Source organism: Xenopus laevis, chromosome 8L, assembly GCF_017654675.1.
Source record: "Xenopus laevis strain J_2021 chromosome 8L, Xenopus_laevis_v10.1, whole genome shotgun sequence".
Taxonomy (NCBI): Eukaryota; Metazoa; Chordata; class Amphibia; order Anura; family Pipidae; genus Xenopus; species Xenopus laevis.
The window spans coordinates 29557348-29575825 of NC_054385.1; the positions used below are offsets into that span (position 1 = coordinate 29557348).

At 41.7% G+C, this 18478-nt stretch overlaps 1 protein-coding gene across 1 annotated transcript; it reads left to right on the plus strand.

Annotated features, from left to right (window-relative positions):
- Positions 1–12245: 12245 nt before the first annotated feature.
- On the plus strand, positions 12246–16206 carry LOC121397284 (myb-like protein X). Its single transcript, XM_041573893.1, has 9 exons — positions 12246–12294; positions 12643–12712; positions 12820–12859; positions 13640–13727; positions 13820–13870; positions 14156–14215; positions 14453–14523; positions 14911–15324; positions 15857–16206. Exons 1-9 carry the CDS (start codon positions 12262–12264, stop codon positions 15975–15977), a joined length of 948 nt encoding a protein of 315 aa, XP_041429827.1. The 5' UTR covers positions 12246–12261; the 3' UTR covers positions 15978–16206.
- The last annotated feature ends 2272 nt before the right edge of the window (positions 16207–18478 follow it).

Below are 18478 nucleotides of genomic sequence, written 5' to 3' on the forward strand. Positions count from 1 at the left end.
TTTTGCAAACTGTGCCGGGCTAACAGATGTCCTCACTAACCTCCAAATCTGATCGTCCGCGAGCCGCCACAGATGTTCCGGGAAGTGATGGCTCTTTTCGTCCGCTAGTGGAGCCCAGCTGATGAAAAGCGTTCCCACTTGAAACCGAGATATAAGAGTCACATTTCACTTTTGTACTCCGCGATAAGGTGGCACCGCCCGAAACACCACATTCAAATGCAAACATCGTAAAAATCAGAATCACTCAAAAGTCTCACCACCTCAATTCCGAGGAGGCTGACTGCTTGTTTTAGCCCTGCACCACCACGCCAAATTATCCGACACAAAAAGAACTCTCTTATTTCCACTCTCCGCGTTCATGCTGACATGGGAAACATTTCCAGAAAACATAGTTTTTTTTGTCAAACCCAATTCTGACCACTCCTTCGACCACAATCTCTGCAGCCCTTCCATCCAAATAGCCCCAAAGCCACTGCTTCGGCTGCATCCGGAAAGTGAGTCTGCATTGTCCTCCCTCTCTGAGGAAATATTACCTTCCCGGCATTGAATGATGTCGAAGAACCTGCCCGCCAAATCTCTCCTGCTCACCTCTTAGTCAACGGCCACGTGTGGTAGGGGTGCCCCTGCTCCAGCTCAGCAAATTTTCCGCACCTGCACAGAACACCTCACTCCTATTTCTAACATAATACAAGCTTTTGGAATTATTTGAACCATACACATGCACCGAGCCTAGTCAATCTTGCAGGCGCCACTCAGGATACACCCATGCACCTAAGTACCAAACAAAATCACTTGTAATGCAACAAATGGTATTGTTATTGCTACTTCTCTCACCTTTTGTATTTACCCTTATCTTTTGCGTCTCTAGACTTACCACTAGGTCTCACTCTCACCGCCTATCATCATAATTCCCTAGTCTATAATATGTCACACTTATGTGGAGCAACTTTGTTAAGTGATATTGAGGGGAAGAGATCGCCTTATTCGCTGAGTCTACCATGTCGTAGACGCTCGAACCAGCAGTTAGAGAACAGAAAGAATGAGGAACAGAACAGAAAAAGAGTGAAGCAATCACTAAATGACAGTTACACATGACTATAAACAGCTTAGAAGTCAAATTAGATCGGAACAAGTACAACCTTGAGTAAATAGAGCGAGAGGAGGAGCGAAGGTCATTCTGCCTAGAGTAGATACCAACAGTACGTTTCATAGTAGGCGAGGAAGTCAGACAGGTTCAGCGAAGAACCGGAAAAAGAGTGACCAAATCCACTGCAGAGAACAACATCTCTCAGGCACCCTTCCATCGAAAACATCTTATCCACCGAGTGCAGAGAACCCAGAGAGCGAGGATTCACTATCCCTACCCCCGAACACTCTGGCTAGGCGTTCAGGACACCCTCACACATAGAAAAAAGCCAATTAACAGTACTAGATGGTGGATGTCATATTAGGTAGGGCAATGCTTTACGAGCGCACCTAACCACCTTTAATAACTCCATATATTGCCATATTGTGAACTGCAGCCGATTAACGCAATTCACCTCAGGTCAATAAAGGTTACAAGATCTGAAACAGTGAAACGTGGGCTAGAGGAAAGAAAGAGGCAAATTTCATGTATATATCCCAGAATCATAGAAGAATAGTACAGTGGCAATTCCAAGTATAATAAACCCCAGACTCATGGATCATGGCTACAGTGGTCATATTTATTGTAAAAATATTTCCTCCAGCTTCAATAGAGATAGGGCCACTAGTTGGCAATCCATGTAATAAATACTTCCAGAAACTCATAAGAAGGATGCAGCAGTGGCAATTTTTTTGAGTTTGGTGCACGTAAAGTGTATGCCGCAATCGCTCCACTTAATATCAGTAAATGGCAGTGAATTGCACTCTGGATAGAAATCGAACCCTGCAAGAGGTCCTGGATAAGCACACCATCCCCAAAATGGTCCCCTGCCGGTTGCGAAATATGCCTACTGTGACTATATGGTAGTTGTAACTCGGAGGGGCAACCCTACCATTTAGTCCATAGATCTCATTGGACCTCCATTAGGTCCCCTGTCTGGTTTTTTTGACCAGGTTTTTTTAAAAGGCTGTCCCAGGTCAAACTGCCTGGCCAGTTTTCCAAATTAGTTAACTGGACAGGATACCTAATGATTTGAGGGGGCGATCAACCAACCCCAGATTCACTGCCGTCATTAGCCCCTGCCAGTTAAAATAACCTGGGCCCCAATGTGGCAACCCTAACTCCAATGAAAAAATTGCCCAATATTGCATATATGGGGTTGCTCTGATCTACCACACACACTCTCCCAATTTGACCTGACCTGTCTCTTGGCTAGATCCATCAAATCAAACCCACTCACTCACAACCTTCGCCCACTTAGTGGCTCTCATATTTGAATATCTTTTGTTCACTATCTTTAGTTTCTTCCCTGTCCAAGGCTGTTGTTATATCATGCATTAATAATTTCTGTTATTTTATTTTGTATCTTGTGTCTGTTGTAGCTTATTGATTGCTCTTCTATCATTGATTTATTATTCTTGTGGTTCTCTTATTCTTTGAAAATGCCATGTTCCGAAACCTGCCTCTGCCAAGGCTGTCTGTATACCCTTTTTTTTTTTTTTTTTCTTTCTAGTCCCCTTTATGTGTTACTATATCCCACACACCAAATAAATGTTGCATTCTGAAAAAATATCCTAGCAGCTGTATTCAGTAAATGGCAGCAAACTCGGGCAATAATCAATCCTGACTGATACAAATTCAAGTATTTTAATATTAAATATTAAAAATTTTAAAAAATGATACTAACCAATATTATTATTCTTATTATCAATTATTACTAACATGTTTTAATAAATCCCAACATATTGCACAGCACTGTAAATGAAAGTAACATTCAGCTACATAAAAAAGAACTAAAAGTAAGAGTAAAGAGCTGGAGGTGCCACAGGTGGGGGCGTCTCCTGTTTCCCACGAACACCAAAGCAGTGTCAGTGTGATGGCATTTAAATAAGACGACAATGTAATTTCCCAAGCACCACACAGAAAGTTCCTCCAACTCCAGCACTCCATGTCTTGCAAATGACGGTCTTTCAAATGAACGGTATTCACACCTGCCCACAACATTTATTTGGGCACCAATTCACGGTGGAGAACATTCTAAAGAACCGCAAAGAGAATGAAAGAAAAAGTTCTAACAGGAATTGTGACCTAACCTTCAAAGGAGCTCGATCCCAGGCTTTCCTGCTTAAATTAAGCCAAGTGTGAAAGACCCACGGAAAACAACAGGTAGGTGTAAGTACCAGAATGCTGCAAGAGCCATGACACAACCCGCAGGCCTCAGGTTCTCTAACCGGCACAAGATGGTCAGTGTGTTGTGCGTCAGAACAATGCCACTGGAAAGGAATGTTGGTTTTGGCTGTGACTCCCCCACTGCTTACCTGCCACAGCCGCCAAAGCTCCCTCAGCAGTGCGCACTCTGCAAGTAACACAGAATCACAAGACCGCCCACTGGATGGGAGAGCGAAGGATTTAGGTGAACGCTCATTCGACGTGACGTTGCTCTGCCCCAAAATTGTCCCTGCCGGTTGCACATACTACTGAGGAATCAAGCCCCCTACCGGGCCCCCTGTTACTCCCGGGCAGGGCAGCCATCAGGGGGGACAGGGGGGAGAGGTTGTAGGGGGTCCGAGGGTAAGGGGGGCCCGGCCACGCCTAACTTACTTGATTAGCCAGGCCCCCCATCTTTTCTGAGAGCTGCGGACTTTCGGATGGCATGGACGTTTAAGGGGCCCTGGCCACCAATTTTCTCATAAAATGGGGGGGGGGCCCGCCACCAATATTTTTTCTCATGTGGGGTCCTAGCCACCAATATTTTATATGGGGGGGGCCTGGCCACAAATGTTTTTTTATGGGGGCCCTGGACCACCAATATCTTTTTATTTTTTATTAACATGTGGGAAACCCTAAGCCACCAATACTTTTTTGTTTTTTTTACTGTGTGGTGGGTGGCGGACCTGTGGGGTGGGGAGGGTGGACCTGAAGGTGGGCTTGCAGTGGGTGCAGCCCCAGGGGGTCCCAGGAAATTTTGACGCATTGGGGCCCTGCGATTTCTGATGGCGGTTCTGCCCCCGGGCCTCCCAACAACTGCGGGTCTGTTTACTCGCTTGTACGCCACTGTTAACACACACATGCAAATTCATGTGGCACAGGGTTTTTTTCAAAAGAAAATTATAAAGGGTATAGAGTAAGATAAATCAGTCCCTTGGAAAATAATTAGGAATTTTAAGCAACAAACACATTTAGTGCACTACAGATGTTGCTGGGACTGCAACATACAAAAACAGGACTTAAAGGGATGCCGTCATGATTTTTATGGTATGGCAATTCTAAATTACACTGCAAATAATGAATTCTACCATGTAAAATGTCATTACTAACCCAAGAAGTCAATTTTTTAGTTGTAATATTGGTGTGTAGGCAGCCATCTCAGGTCATTTTGTCTGGTCATAGGCTTTCAGAAAGAAGCCAATGCAGCACTACGGAACTGCTTTCTGACAGGTTATTGTTTCTCCTACATAATGTAACGGACAGTCTCTCAGTGACATGATTTTTTACTATTGAGTGCTTTTCTTATATCTACCAGGGAGCTGTTATCTGGTTACTTTACCATTGTTTTGCTGATGGGTTGCTGGTGTGTGTGTGTGTGTGTGGGGGGGTAAAAACCCAACTTGCAGTGCAGCAGTAAAGAGTGACTGAAGCACAAGACACATGACTGGGGGGACCTGGGAAATTAACAATATGTATAACCCTATGTCATATTTCAAAACTAAATATAAACAAATCTGTTGGCTCTTTTGAAAATGGGTTTCAGTGCAGAAGTCACATAGTAAAGTGCACAGGTCCCTGGTGCTCCAGCGAAAGCGTACGTGCACTTGTGGGGGGGCGTGCGTGTGAAACCAGACAGCTGGCGCTAGGACCTAGAGGCCTCAGGGTGCCTCTGAGTGAAATCCAGCCGTGATGATGATGATGTCAGAAAGGGCACAATGATGTTAGTTGAGGTTATGATGCTGGGGTTTCACTTCCAACTGGCTGGATTTCTGTCCAGTTTTTCAATGTTCTAAACTGGATAGAAAGTTTTGAACCAGACAGTCCTTTTAAAAACTGGATGTCCATTTTAAAACTGGACATGTGGCAACCATTGCCCCTGTCTATATTCTGCCTGATGAGTAAGCCCAAAGTATGGGAACTATTATAAAGAAACCAGGTATCCAAAAAGCTCTGAAATACATTCTGTAACAATAGAAAACTGTGCTTGATGATAAGTAAGCCATGTTGAAAAAAAATCAAGGTGAATATCATAATATTTAGATGTTTTTTTTATTGGTCCCGCTCACACAGATACTAAGGCATGTCGCCCACGAGTCACGCTTTTAGTAGAACAGTCCTGAAAACAACTCATAGTTTGCTAATCCATGTCGCGAGGCTGTGACGTCACACAGTACGTACCGCCTTTGGGGCGTGACTATCTTAATGCACAAGTGCGAGCTGCAAATAATAAGTGGCGTTCTGTGGTGGGGCCGGCAACTTGGCAAGATGTGTGCTCTGTTCACAATTATTATATTCGGTGCTTGGGGCCCCTGTACCCTTGGGCCCCCACCCCGCAACAGTGGGTCGGCTTCCTCTGTAGTTACGCCACTGGTGGACAGCCAATCACTATGACAGTTACACATGACTATAAACCTAGTGAGAATTAGGAATGAATGGATATTGGGAAGTTGCATAGCGTTACATTGTTTCAGGAGTCAGAACCAGCAGTTCAGAGAACAGAAAGAATGAGGAATGAATATATATTGGGAAGTAGCTTAGAGTTAAAAGGTTTCAGAAGTCAGAAACAGCAGTTCAGAGAACAAAAAGGGGCAGACAGCCAATCGCAGTGACACATGTCTATAAACTCAATGACATTGAGGAATGAATAAATGTTGGGATGTTGCTTACAGTTACAATGTTTCAGGAGGTCAGAACCAGCAGTTCAAAGAACAGAAAAGAATGAGGAATAAATGGATATTGGGAAGCTGCTTAGAGTTTACATTTTTATCAGCCAAAAAAGTTTTCGCAAAAAGACATTGGTTTCTAAGTGTCTAAAAAATGAAAGAAAAATCATGTTTCCCATAAAACAAACACATATATCAGAAACACAATTTATGCCAAAAAGTTTTGAATTGAGTTCCTCTTTAACCCTTTCACTGTTGGCTGATATGGTACTTATATTGCCAAACCATTTTGCTATCTTTCAGTTTAGGGGTCTTTCCTGGGAGGGTCTTTTAGTTTACCCAGGAAAAAAATATATAGTTTTTTTTAGGGATGCACCGAATCCAGGATTCGGTTCTGGATTCGGCCTTTTTCAGCAGGATTCGGCCGAATCCTTCTGCCCGGCCGAACCCGAACCTTAATTTGCATATGCAAATTAGGGACGGGAAGGAAAATTGTGTGACTTTTTGTCACAAAACAATGAAGTAAAAAATATTTTCCCCTTCCCACCCCTAATTTTCATATGCAAATTAAGGTTCGGATTCAGTTCGGTATTCGGACGAATCCAAAATAGTGGATTCGAGTGTTCGGCCGAATCCAAAATAGTGGATTCGGTGCATCCCTTGTTTTTTCAGGACAACCTAAGCTTTCAAAATATGTTAGAATTGTGATGTAATTCCACTTCTGTAAAAAGATATAGGCTTCTAAGTGTCTAAACACTTGAAATCAAATATATTTCCCATAATACAAACACAGATATCACAAACATGATTTATTTTATATAAGATAACACAGCAGATTTGGAAAGTTCTATGTCTCCTGAATGCGCCAATACGAAATATATATAGTGAATAAAGTACCCCCTTTTGTAACTTCTAATATCCTCATATTTTACAACTGGGGGTACTTTATTTATTATAATACACAAATTTCAATGAGTCATGTGACAGAAATGACATCAGAACTCACCGTTTATAACTGATGACATCAGAACTAACCGTTTATAAGGATATAATTTACAGGATATTCATGGCTTTTGTGTATTATATAGTTTTATGGAGATTTCTCACTTGAATAGATAAAGTAAAGGAATCCTGGAAATGAATTCCAAAAGGATTCCTTTTCTTTATTTAAATCTGTATGAGGCTGTCTCCTCAACCATAATGACTTGTATGCAAAATCACTTGTATAGATGAAACACTATAAGCAGCACAAAACTGCATACTTCTGATTTCAAGGCCAAACATTCCACTAACAATAGGTTTACCCTAGAAAACGACACATTATTAGAAAGAACAGATTTGGCATAGCCAACATAAGTAAATATATATTTGTACAGCCAGCATAGAGTATAGGTATTCCCCTGTACTAAGCACAATTCAGCAGGAACAGCCCCTAAGTTTGCTGTAGAGCGAGTCCTGTGGCAGCTGAGATTCTAGTTATCTGTATAACAGATGATATACAATATGAATTCCAGGGGTCCACTGAACATTTTGTTGCCCATTGTACATAGGATTAATAAAGTATCTGGCATTTAGACACCCCAAAATGAGGTTAGTACATACACATGCCTCTGAAGCTGTATCTGGGGTGCGCAGGCACATTAGCGGGCGCAGTTATCGTTGGCATCTCAGAAGATACTCACCAAGTTCCACTCCCTCCTGTTCTGCTCCTGACTTTGGCAAAGTTCTCATTTCGTTGGAACCAATTTAAAGCTACAACTTGGCTCCATCCTAGACTTGATTCTTCTCTTCTCCTCTGGCTTTGATGTTTCACTGACTTGGAACTAACCGGCTTCCGTCTGCACTCGCTTCACCTCTTCCTTTTCCCTAGAAAAGTTTGGAAGTGTAAATTTGCTGTTAGATGGCTTTCTCCTGCAAAGTTATTGCACTTTTTTACTGGCTCTCAGGAACAAGACTTGTGTTTAAAGGGTTGCTACACCTTTAAGTTAGTTAGTATGTCATAGCATGGCCGATTCTAAAAAACTTTTCAATTGTTCTTCATTATTTATTTTCTATCATTTTTTCAATTATTTGCCTGCTTCTTCTGACTCTTTCCTGCTTTCAAAATGGGGTCACTGACCCATCTTAAAAACAAATGCCCTATAACGCTACAAATGGTCATTGATACTTTTTATTACTCTTCTGTCTATTCAGGCCCTCTCCTATTAATATTCCAGTCTCTCATTCAAATGCATGGCTTTTTATTACTCTTCTGTCTATTCAGGCCCTCTCCTATTAATATTGCAGTCTCTCATTCAAATGCATGGCTGCTAAGGTAATTTGAACCCTAGCAACCAGATGGCTGAAATCGCAAATGGGAGAGATGCTGAATAAAAAGCTAAATAACTCAAAAACCATAAATAATGAAAACCGATTGCAAATTGTCTCAGAATTGTCCCTCACAGGTTGAATTCTCCTTTAAGGGGTTCAAAAAGTAAGCACAGAAAGCTCAAGAGGAGCTAGAGAACCGAGTTACAGCCCTACAGGATGAGCTGGCTGTCCATCAAGTTTAGCCAATTGCAAACAGCGCAGGAACAACTCAATATTCTTGATTTTGAGAGCAGGCAGGGAGAATGCTAGCGCACCTGGATAGAGTACAGACAACCACCCTGCCATTACCCTACTAAAACCCCACTAGAGAACTAACAACCGACCCAACCCGTATCCAACAAACCAACAAACATACTAACATACTTAACTTATCAGCCTTATATTGTGACATTTATATTCTGTATATTGTGAGTGGGTCCCTAAGCTCCGTAAGTGACGGCAGCAAAGAGCATGTGCAGTAAATCAGCAGAAAAGAAGATGGGGAGCTACTGGGGTACATTTGGAGACACAGATCTTTACTGCTAAAGGGCTGTGGTTGCCTTGGGCTGGTACAGAAGCACAAAACCTAATGTACAACATTTCTAGCTAATTCTTTAGTTCAACTTTAGTTTGAAGGAACCACAGTGATACGGATAACCCAATGGTTGCACTGGTAAAGAAAGGCCACTCCAAGTGCAAATGGTCACTGGTGTATAGGAGTATCCGGGAGTATATAAACAATAAGTCTGAGTTCAAGTGCCGGGTAGCCTGGGAAGAGGAGATGGGCAACCTGACATATACACAATGGCAACAGATACTATAGACTTAAAATCCTACAGCTTTATCTTGTGTATAGGGCTAATCATACCCAAGAAAAGTTGCACACAATAAACCCAGAGATCTCACCACTATGCCTTTGCTGAAAACAGCATATAGCTGTTTCACACCCTTTTGGAATACCCAGCACTCCAAAGATACTGGGCAGAAATAGTCTTTACCCTAAATGAATACCTACCTGAGAAGGCCGCTTTTTTGTCACAAAACAGGAAAGTAAAAAATGTTTTCCCCTTCCCACCCCTAATTTGCATATGCAAATTAGGGTTAGGATTCGGTTCAGTATTCGGCCGAATCTTTGAATAAGGATTCAGGGGATTGGAAGATTCCAAAATAGTGGAATCGGTGCATCCCTACTTTAGACCCTATGGCCTACATCCTGTCTATAAGGCTTTGAAAAGGCAACAGCCCTGCCATTGTTTGCTTGCTAACCCAAGGAATTTCTGCTAATGTTTTTCCTATACAAATTAGTCTGTACCATACCATATGCCTGTATAAATTGTACATCCAAAAACCCCAACCCTCATCCTAGAACACCCACTGATAAGCAATAGCTTAATTATATGGCACCAGCTAAACAAAAACTGTTCACTGGCTCCATATCCATCACCGCTGACCCCAATAAGAAACAATACTGACTACTTACCTGGGATTGAAGATAAGCGATACGAAACTGTTTTTGGGCTCCAGAATCTTCAATCGAGGAACCTTCTAGGCACGGAAAAAGACCATATCCCCATGTTCCTAAAAAACAAAGAAAAGCAGTGAGTTGGGAACAAGTGGAAGTACCTACAGCTGAAATGTTATATCAATAGGAAATACTGTGTGTAGACCACTAACCAGCTTTGAAACATATAGCGCTATAAATACATGTCACAGACTCTTTCTAACTTACAGGGTCCTGTTGGAACACAAACTCCCCAACTAACCCAACTGTACTTGTCTTGGGAAATGGACTCAAACCTCAATCCCTGAGCAAGATTGGCTGGACATATTCCAAATAATCACAAAATGCTCAATAAGCAATAAATACAATTGTAACCCCCATCTCTACCTGAAGGTATCCCCTACAAGCAAAGGCCCCAACCGGTTGTACCAGACTAAGCAACAGAAGCAGCACTGATTGATACCATGGTTGATGAATGAATGGATCCAACAAATATGGCAACGCAGTAACTGCACTGATTCAATAGACCACACATACAAAGCAATGTTCTGTGTACTTAATAGGCTGTGTATGTAGTGCACATCTAATTAGAAATAAATGCCATATAAACCTCACTCATCAACAAGGGACACTTCCCCTTTAACAGCAGGGAACAGAGGTGACTTTCCACATGGGGATTTGACAGTTGGTTTAGTCCGTTGGTTGGCACTGTGGTGAGAGGTAAGCAAACTTTCCCTCTGGGCATTTTTTAGCCAAGTAACCCTTATTTTAGTGCAAAGAGAGGGGGAATTGGGGCGATATCTGCCCCCCAGGCTAGCGGGTGTTGTGCCTCTCACTGATTTTAGTGAGTTTGGAGATTTTTTCCCTAACTTGTGCTTGGGAGATGCCTTTAATCTTAGTGTTGGTAGGGAGACACAGACCCTGGATTTGGCAATTAATGCAGGACTGTCGGCAGATATTCACATTATCTACTGAAGGTAACATTTGGGGACCCCTGTACCACAACATAAGCTGATTAATTTGTGTTCCCAGTATTGACAGGCTCCTTAGAGATTTGCCCTTTGCCCCCTGGGTGTATGATGAGCCCTGCTCTGATGTACCAACATTGTAGCTAAATACATGTTCCCTTTATCCAAGTCTGGAACTAGGGGAGAACAGCAGATGCACGTGCCATGGGGACAGTTCGGGGATGATAGCAAATAAGTGGAGGACATACAGCAAGGTCCCATAGAAGAGAGGAGACTTCACCCTAGGGATTTGACAGTTGGTTTAGTCCGTTGGTTGGATCTGTGTTAAGTGTATATTCTATCTGAGAGATTTTCTGACAAATAACCTTTACTATAGTAAAAGAAAGACAGGAAAAGGTAGGGTGATGCCCCCAGACTAGCAGATGAGGCTCCTCTCCCTGATGTTAGTGAATTTGGAGACTTTTCCCATAAAATGTGCTTGGGAGATGCCTTTAATGTTAGTGCTGGTTGGGAGACACAGACCAGGATTTGGCAGTTATTCAGGGCTTTCAGCAAATTGACTGTGTGAGGAAACTTCCAGCATTCTAGAAACTGAGGCCCAATACCTGCTAGAAGTGACACAAAGCTCAAGTTTAGGGGAAAAAAAGATTTCTGCCTTCCTCTGTATTATATAGGAAATATTAAGTACTAAATTCATTAACTTGCCTTTTTATTCTCTTTTCTATACAGATTGCTACAGTGCTTTTCCTGAATTTTTGGACAGCGACTTCTGTGCTTGACACCTGCCTAATAACATCTGGGTTTTTTTGGCTTCTCCATTGTTCAGTTAATAACATCTTCATCTGAACAGTGTAAGAGAGAGCCAGGGGTTCCTTAGGGAAGGCCCCCCTCGGGGTGGCCCGGCCTTGTGCCGCCCCCTATTATTTTTCCCCTTAGGAGAATCTTCTTTAAAAGGTAATCTTGCAAATTCAACTGATACAGCACATGATTTCTTCTTCAGCGAGTCTGTCCTAAATTCACTTGGGGGGGTGGAGTCCCACGTGGCTTTGTGCATATGAACCCATACGGTTACTGTATATGGGATTTATAAGTAGCAAATCCATCAGCAGCATTGATAATGGGCTTTTATCATTGAGTGGAACAATGTTTCATATAAATGGGGGAATACAGATAAGGAAATAAATGGATGGCCTGCCTTTTAGTTAACTTTTAGTATGTTATAGGATGGCTAATTCTAAGCAACTTTCAATTGGTCTTCATTAAAGTTTTTAAAAGCTGCTGAAAAAAAGCTAAATAACTCAAAAATCACAAACGATAACCGAATGAAAATTGTCTGAGAATATCACCCTCTACATCATACAAACAAATCATTTAAAGGTGAACAAACCCTTTAACTGTGACTTAATTTTGCCTGATTATGTCCATTTGTCCTTTTAGATTTCGACGATGGAGAAATCATTGAGAAATCCATCTCTCAAGGTAATGCCTGTGTGTAAAAAGATCTTCTCTCATCTGAACTGGTGTTTCCATTTCACTCTTCTATATAAGCTCTCCATAAGCAGCTGTCTGTCTGTCTGTACTGTTTTCTTTATACATATAGGTGGGAGCTGCCATACCATTTCCTCTGTGCAGGTCCAGACATCCAGGGAATACAATCACTATGTTTTTTTCCTTTTCAGAATAAAATGTCCTTATTCCTGGCATGTTTGCCCCATAGAAACCCCAAACCCTTTTCTGTCTATACTCTCCTCAGAGCGAGACTGACTATGAGCAGCATTTAGAGCCCTTTAGTATTCTGTCACTAATGCTCTTTCCTTTCACTTACAGACGCTGTACTCCGTCCTGAAGAACTTCAGGGAGGAATATACAGACTTTGAGGCCCTTGCCTCTTATTACGGTAAAATCCAATATTCTTTATCAGTTCCTAATGTTGTTAGTTTTATTATATGTGAATTCCTTTCACCCTTTAGCTCAGTATTTAATGGAAATGTGTTTTTCTTGCAGAAGATCACTACCAGGACCAAAACAGCAAGAACCTCAACCTGTAAGTAAAACATAAATGGACATGTTGGGAATCATTTGCAAGGGCAATAAGGCTGGAAAATATTTTATTAAAGGGCACCTATGACAGCCAAAATCAAACACATTTTAACAATCTGACCAGTACAACCTAAACACATTTAATCAAACTACATATATAGTTTTTTGAAAAAAACTGCAAGTCTTAAAAAATCCCTTACTTTGTCAAATGGGTTCTTTCACTGAGGGAGGCCATACTGAGACTATAACAGACTCTAATATGCAAATTTCAAGAGCATGCTCAGATTGTAGCACTGCCTTGAGTATTCTACCCAGAATGCCTAGCTTTAGTAAACTCCTCCACTAGAAGTATCACGAGATTTCCCTATCTTGTCCCCTGCTGGTGATGTTATTATGCTAATGAAGGTCACACAACTTCCAGAAGGTGGCAGCAGTACTGTACAGCTGCTAACACAGAGGTTTGGCTGATTTGAAAATAGCTTAGAAGGGTTGCTAAGCAATAAAGGAATTTCAACTGAGCATGTGCGAGATTTCCAAGCTGCAGTTGGCTGGGAAGATATAGGTAGGAGGAGCCAGTGAAATCCAAGATGCCTGCCTCTGCTAGAACTGCAGTGGAGATAGGGGAGAACTTGCAGAACGTAAAGTGAGCTGATGATTTACATTATGCAAACAATTCTGTTTTAAAAATCGGATTTCTTGAACTTTCACATAGTGTATTTACTTAGTAAATGATTTTAGTTATGATTGGTGCCCTTTAATGCTCAGTGGTATTTTTCTTTTTCAGAAAACACTTCCTTCTTACATGTGTTGAGGACCCGAGGATGAGGGCTAAGGAGAACATTGCCCAATACATTTTAATGCTCGACTCACTGGTATGTAATGCAGAATAGATGTTTTGATAAATAGGGAACAAATGATATTAGATTGCCAGCTCTTATCTCACGCTTCTTTCTTTATGTTACAGGAAGTGCTCAAGAGGGAACGTGCCGCCCTCAAGAATGCCAAGCTGCCTCCTGTAAGTGTCACTAGTATTATTATTATTATTATTATTATAATAGGAGAGGTTATTATTCACTGTGTGTCTCTATAATAATTAAGAACAATATTATTTATTCTCTCTCCTGCTCCCCTGGGAGGGGGGGGGGGCATCTAAAGTCAACCATCCAAGTGGCATTTTCAACAGCAATAAAAATGGGGTTATGCACAGACACTACGTAGAGTTTTATCACAAGGGGCCACATGGGCACAATAATGGCACTGGTACAAAGAAGCGCTTAACACTGACTCTCTTCTTCCACAGGGTCATCCAACACGACTGCAAAACCGGAGGCAGAACTACGAGTATCTGCGGCTGCAGAGTGTAAGTTCACCTGGACAACTGTACATTGGGGTGATTTGGGGGCGCACTGGTTTTTCTCCCTATGATGAGAAAAGGCTGATGCTCATAATTACAATGCCTCAACATCAACTGCCGGCGGGGAATCCCACACCATCACTGCCCTAAGCATATAAAGGTAAGCACACGTACAGGCATAATCCTAATTGTCTCCTTTCTTTCCCCTTTGCTCCTATCCTTGTGCCTCCCCTGTGCTCACAGACCATCAAACATCACTTTCGGCATTTTCACATCGAGCTCTTGAGGGAGGAGAAGCTGCGGGAAGCTGCTGGGTATGTACTTTGCAATTAACACTTTCAATTACAGTTACTGGCACATAACATATTTAAAAAAATAGATGTTTTCTCATAGCTCTGGGTGCTTTGGCCATACTAATAATAAATAGCACAGAAACTTGTGGAACTTTTTTAGGTCCCTACAACCATAGCACGTATCTCTGCATGTATCACTGGGTGAAACCCAGCATGGAACTTACTCAGCTCAGTAACTGCCCAATGTGTTACAGTAGGGACAGGTGTGTAGCAGGTATAATGTTATTACTTAGGTACAAGTCTATCTGGCTATTTTAATCCTCCAGTGATCAGAACTGTAGTTGCAATACTTTGGAAACAAATGACAATAATGACTCAATATTTTACATTTTCTTCCCTAAAACCTAGTAAGAAACAAACAGAAAAACAAAAGCCTGCAACTAAAGAAAAGGAGGATGGAGCCACTGCAGCAGCAGAAGAGGAAGCCCTTGCTTCACAGGGGAAAGAAGAAGGAGCAAAAGAGAAAGAGGAGGAGGAAGAAGCAGCTCCTGGAGAAGAACAGCAAGCTCTTGAAGAGAATGAGAAAGAGGGAGCAGAAGAAGGAGGTCCTCCAGAAGATCAAGCCCCTGCAGTGGAGGAGAAGATGGAGGAGCAATCTCCTGCAGTGCAAGAACAGGTAGGAAGAAAGAGGAAAAGAAATGAAGAGCAAGCACCAGCAGCCGAGAATAAAGAAGAGGGATCAGATGGAGAAGAAGAAGCTCCTCCGGAGGAAGAAAGGCTGACCCTCCGGAAACGGCCAAGGAAGGACTACAGAGGATTTAGGTAATGTATCTAATTATTGGCTATTGCTTTTCATCTGCAGATGCCCCATGTTGGCGAGTGCAACTCTATTTCACTTCCTGCTGTACCAATCATATGGGCTATCTGCCCGAATGAGTAGAATAATAGAATGGCGGCCACAGTGGGTATGGCTCCTTGTACACTCACGTGCTGAATGGTCATGGTGCGTAACTGCTAGGTCGTTGTAGGGGTGCCTTTAGGTTGTGCCAGGTACTCTGGGTAAGAATCCAGCCAAGACTACAGATATCAGTTCTGGTTCTCTAGTAGGCCAATGAGGGGGGAGGTAGGTAACTCTGATAGGACTGCTGTAGCATTGGCTCACATATCCACCTTTGGGAATGGGTTTCTCACTGGAAGCAAGACTGGCACCAGTTGATCAATATAAAAATAAAAGGTGCCATGCCAGGTAGCTGATATGCTATAGAGCCAGAATGAGCCTTTTATATAATAAAAAAACAAGTATTAGTCTGTAATTAATTCTTATTTTATCAATTTCTAAACTTTTTCTTTTCAGCTTTCCACCAGAAGACTCTTCAGACTGTTCTGCTGCCACCGACCCAACCCTGCTCCTTGCATGCCTTCTGTGGCTGTTTGTACATATTTGTGTGTTTGTGTGTGTCTATGTGTTTCTGTGAGTGTTTGTCTATGTTTGTGTGTGTCTGTGTCTAGCCATGATCCAGGGTATAAACCGACTGCCGTTTGAAGGAGTCAGGAAGGAATTTTTACCCTCAGTTCAAATTGGCCAAGTGCTGGGGTTTTTTGCCTTCCTCTGGATCATCAGCTGTTGATTATTGTTGATGCCCAACAATAATTGGATATTTAAATCAATAAATCTCCTGTTCCCACCAACAGGTTTCCCATAAACATGTCTCTGTATTTATTGAATAACTATGGTGAATATTTAAGGGAGGGTCTCCTGTCCCTCATTCTGCTTAAGCTGACTGACCAATTGTGTGAAGGGATGTGCGTTTGTGTGTATCTAAATAATACTGCTGGGGCTGATGAACATCTGCAAGTGCAGAACAGGGTTGGGTAAAACTGTGTGGTGTTGCTCATAGAGGGGTTAATTGAAGAACTGGATGGTTTAATATCTCTGCAGGTGAGTTGCTACAGTGAGTTCTGCTGTGGGACTTGGCTAATATGTACATGATGGGGCTGAAAGACACAGATATAAGGTCATTCTACCTACTATAGTATTATACATACTGAATGATTAAAATGTATTAAATATTGCTTTACTCAATAGACCATGAGCCAACAGAATTTCTAAGATTGTGCCCCATTGATACTATAACAGGCATTTAACAAATGAATGTGGTTGATATAGGGGGATGTTTATGATGGATTCGTTTTTAGGTAACTCTCTGTACAGGTTATGAGAAGCTTTTGTGGTGGTAGTGGTGGTGGGGGTCCTGCTAATGGACAGAGAAGCATTCCATTCCTTCTCACCCCCACACAATCCCCTCTAAGGCCGACTGTCAGCAGAATTAAATCCTGTAGCAACACAGTACTCCACATTCAGAACTCCATGGACTTTGTCAACAAAATGCATGAGGTAAAACAGGAGACCAATGAGACTATGGGGTCCTATGATGTTACATCTCTTTTCACGCGCATACCCACATCTGAGATAATTGGAATGCAATTAAAAGATAATGTGTGTATGTAACTTCTTTGACTTACCTGGATGGGGTATCTGTTCCTGCAAGCATTGCTGAGATCAGTGATCACAATCTCGACACCTTTAATCCGAGTCAAATCAATGGCACCACGGAAAGAGTATTTTCTGGAAAGGAAAGGACAGTATATAAGTATAAAGGAACATACTGGGGGAGCTGGTACTGTGTATTATTCGACATGTGCCAATACAGTTAACAAATAGTGACAGATGTTTATAAACCAAGTGAGAATGAGGAGTCCATTGATATTGGGAAGTTGCTAAGAGATACATTGTTTCAAAAGTCAGAATCAGCAGTTCAGAAAACAGAAAGAGAGTAACAGCCAATCAAAATGACAGTTACACATGACTATAAACTTAGGGAGAATGAGGAATTAATAGAAATTTGGAAGTTGCTTAGAGTTACATCGTTTAAGGGTCAGAGGTACATTGTTTCAGGAGTTAGAATCAGCAGTTCAGAGAACATAAAAGAATGAGGAATGAATGGATATTGAAAACTGCTTAGAGGTACGTTGTTTCAGGACTAAGAACCAGCAGTTCGGAGAATAGAAAAAAATGAGTAATGAATGGATATTGGAAAGCTGCTTAGAGTTACATTGTTTCAGGAGTCTGAACCAGCAGTTCAGAGAATAGAAAAGAATGAGGAATGAAAGGATATTGGAAAAATTGCTTAGAGGTACATTGTTTCAGGCGTTATAACCAGCAATTCAGAGGACAGAAAAGAATGAAGAATGAATGGATATTGGGAAGCTGCTTAGAATTACATTTTTATCAGCCAAAAAAGTTTTTGAATGGAGTTCCTCTTTAACCCTTTCACTGCCAGCCAATTTGGCTGATTTGGTACTTTTATTGCAGGACCATTTTTTAACATTTTGCGCTCTTTCACTTTAGGGGCCTTTCCTGGGCGGGTCTTTTAGTTTACCCAGAAAAACAATATATAGTTTTTTAGGACAGCCTAAGCTTTCAAAATATGCTAGAATTTTGGTGTAATTCCACTTCTGTAAAAAGATATTGGTTTCTAAGGGGCCGATTCACTAAGGGTTGAATATAGAGGGTTAATTAACCCTCGATATTCGACTGGGAATTAAAATCCTTCGACTTCGAATATCGAAGTTGAAGGATTTTAGCGCAAATAGTGCGATCGAAGGATTATTCCTTCGATCGAACGATAAAATCCTTCGAATCGAACGATTCGAAGGATTTTAATCCAACGATCAAAGGAATATCCTTCAATTAAAAAAAGTTAGCCAAGCCTGTGGGGACCTTCCTACCTAACATTGAGTTCGGTAGCTTTTAGATGGCGAACTAAGGGGTTGAAGTTTTTTCTTAAAGAGACAGTACTTAGACTATCGAATGGTCGAACGATTTTTAGTTCGAATCCTTCGATTCGAAGTCGTAGTCTTAGTCGAAGGTCGTAGTAGCCCATTCGATGGTCGAAGTAGCCCAAAAAACACTTCG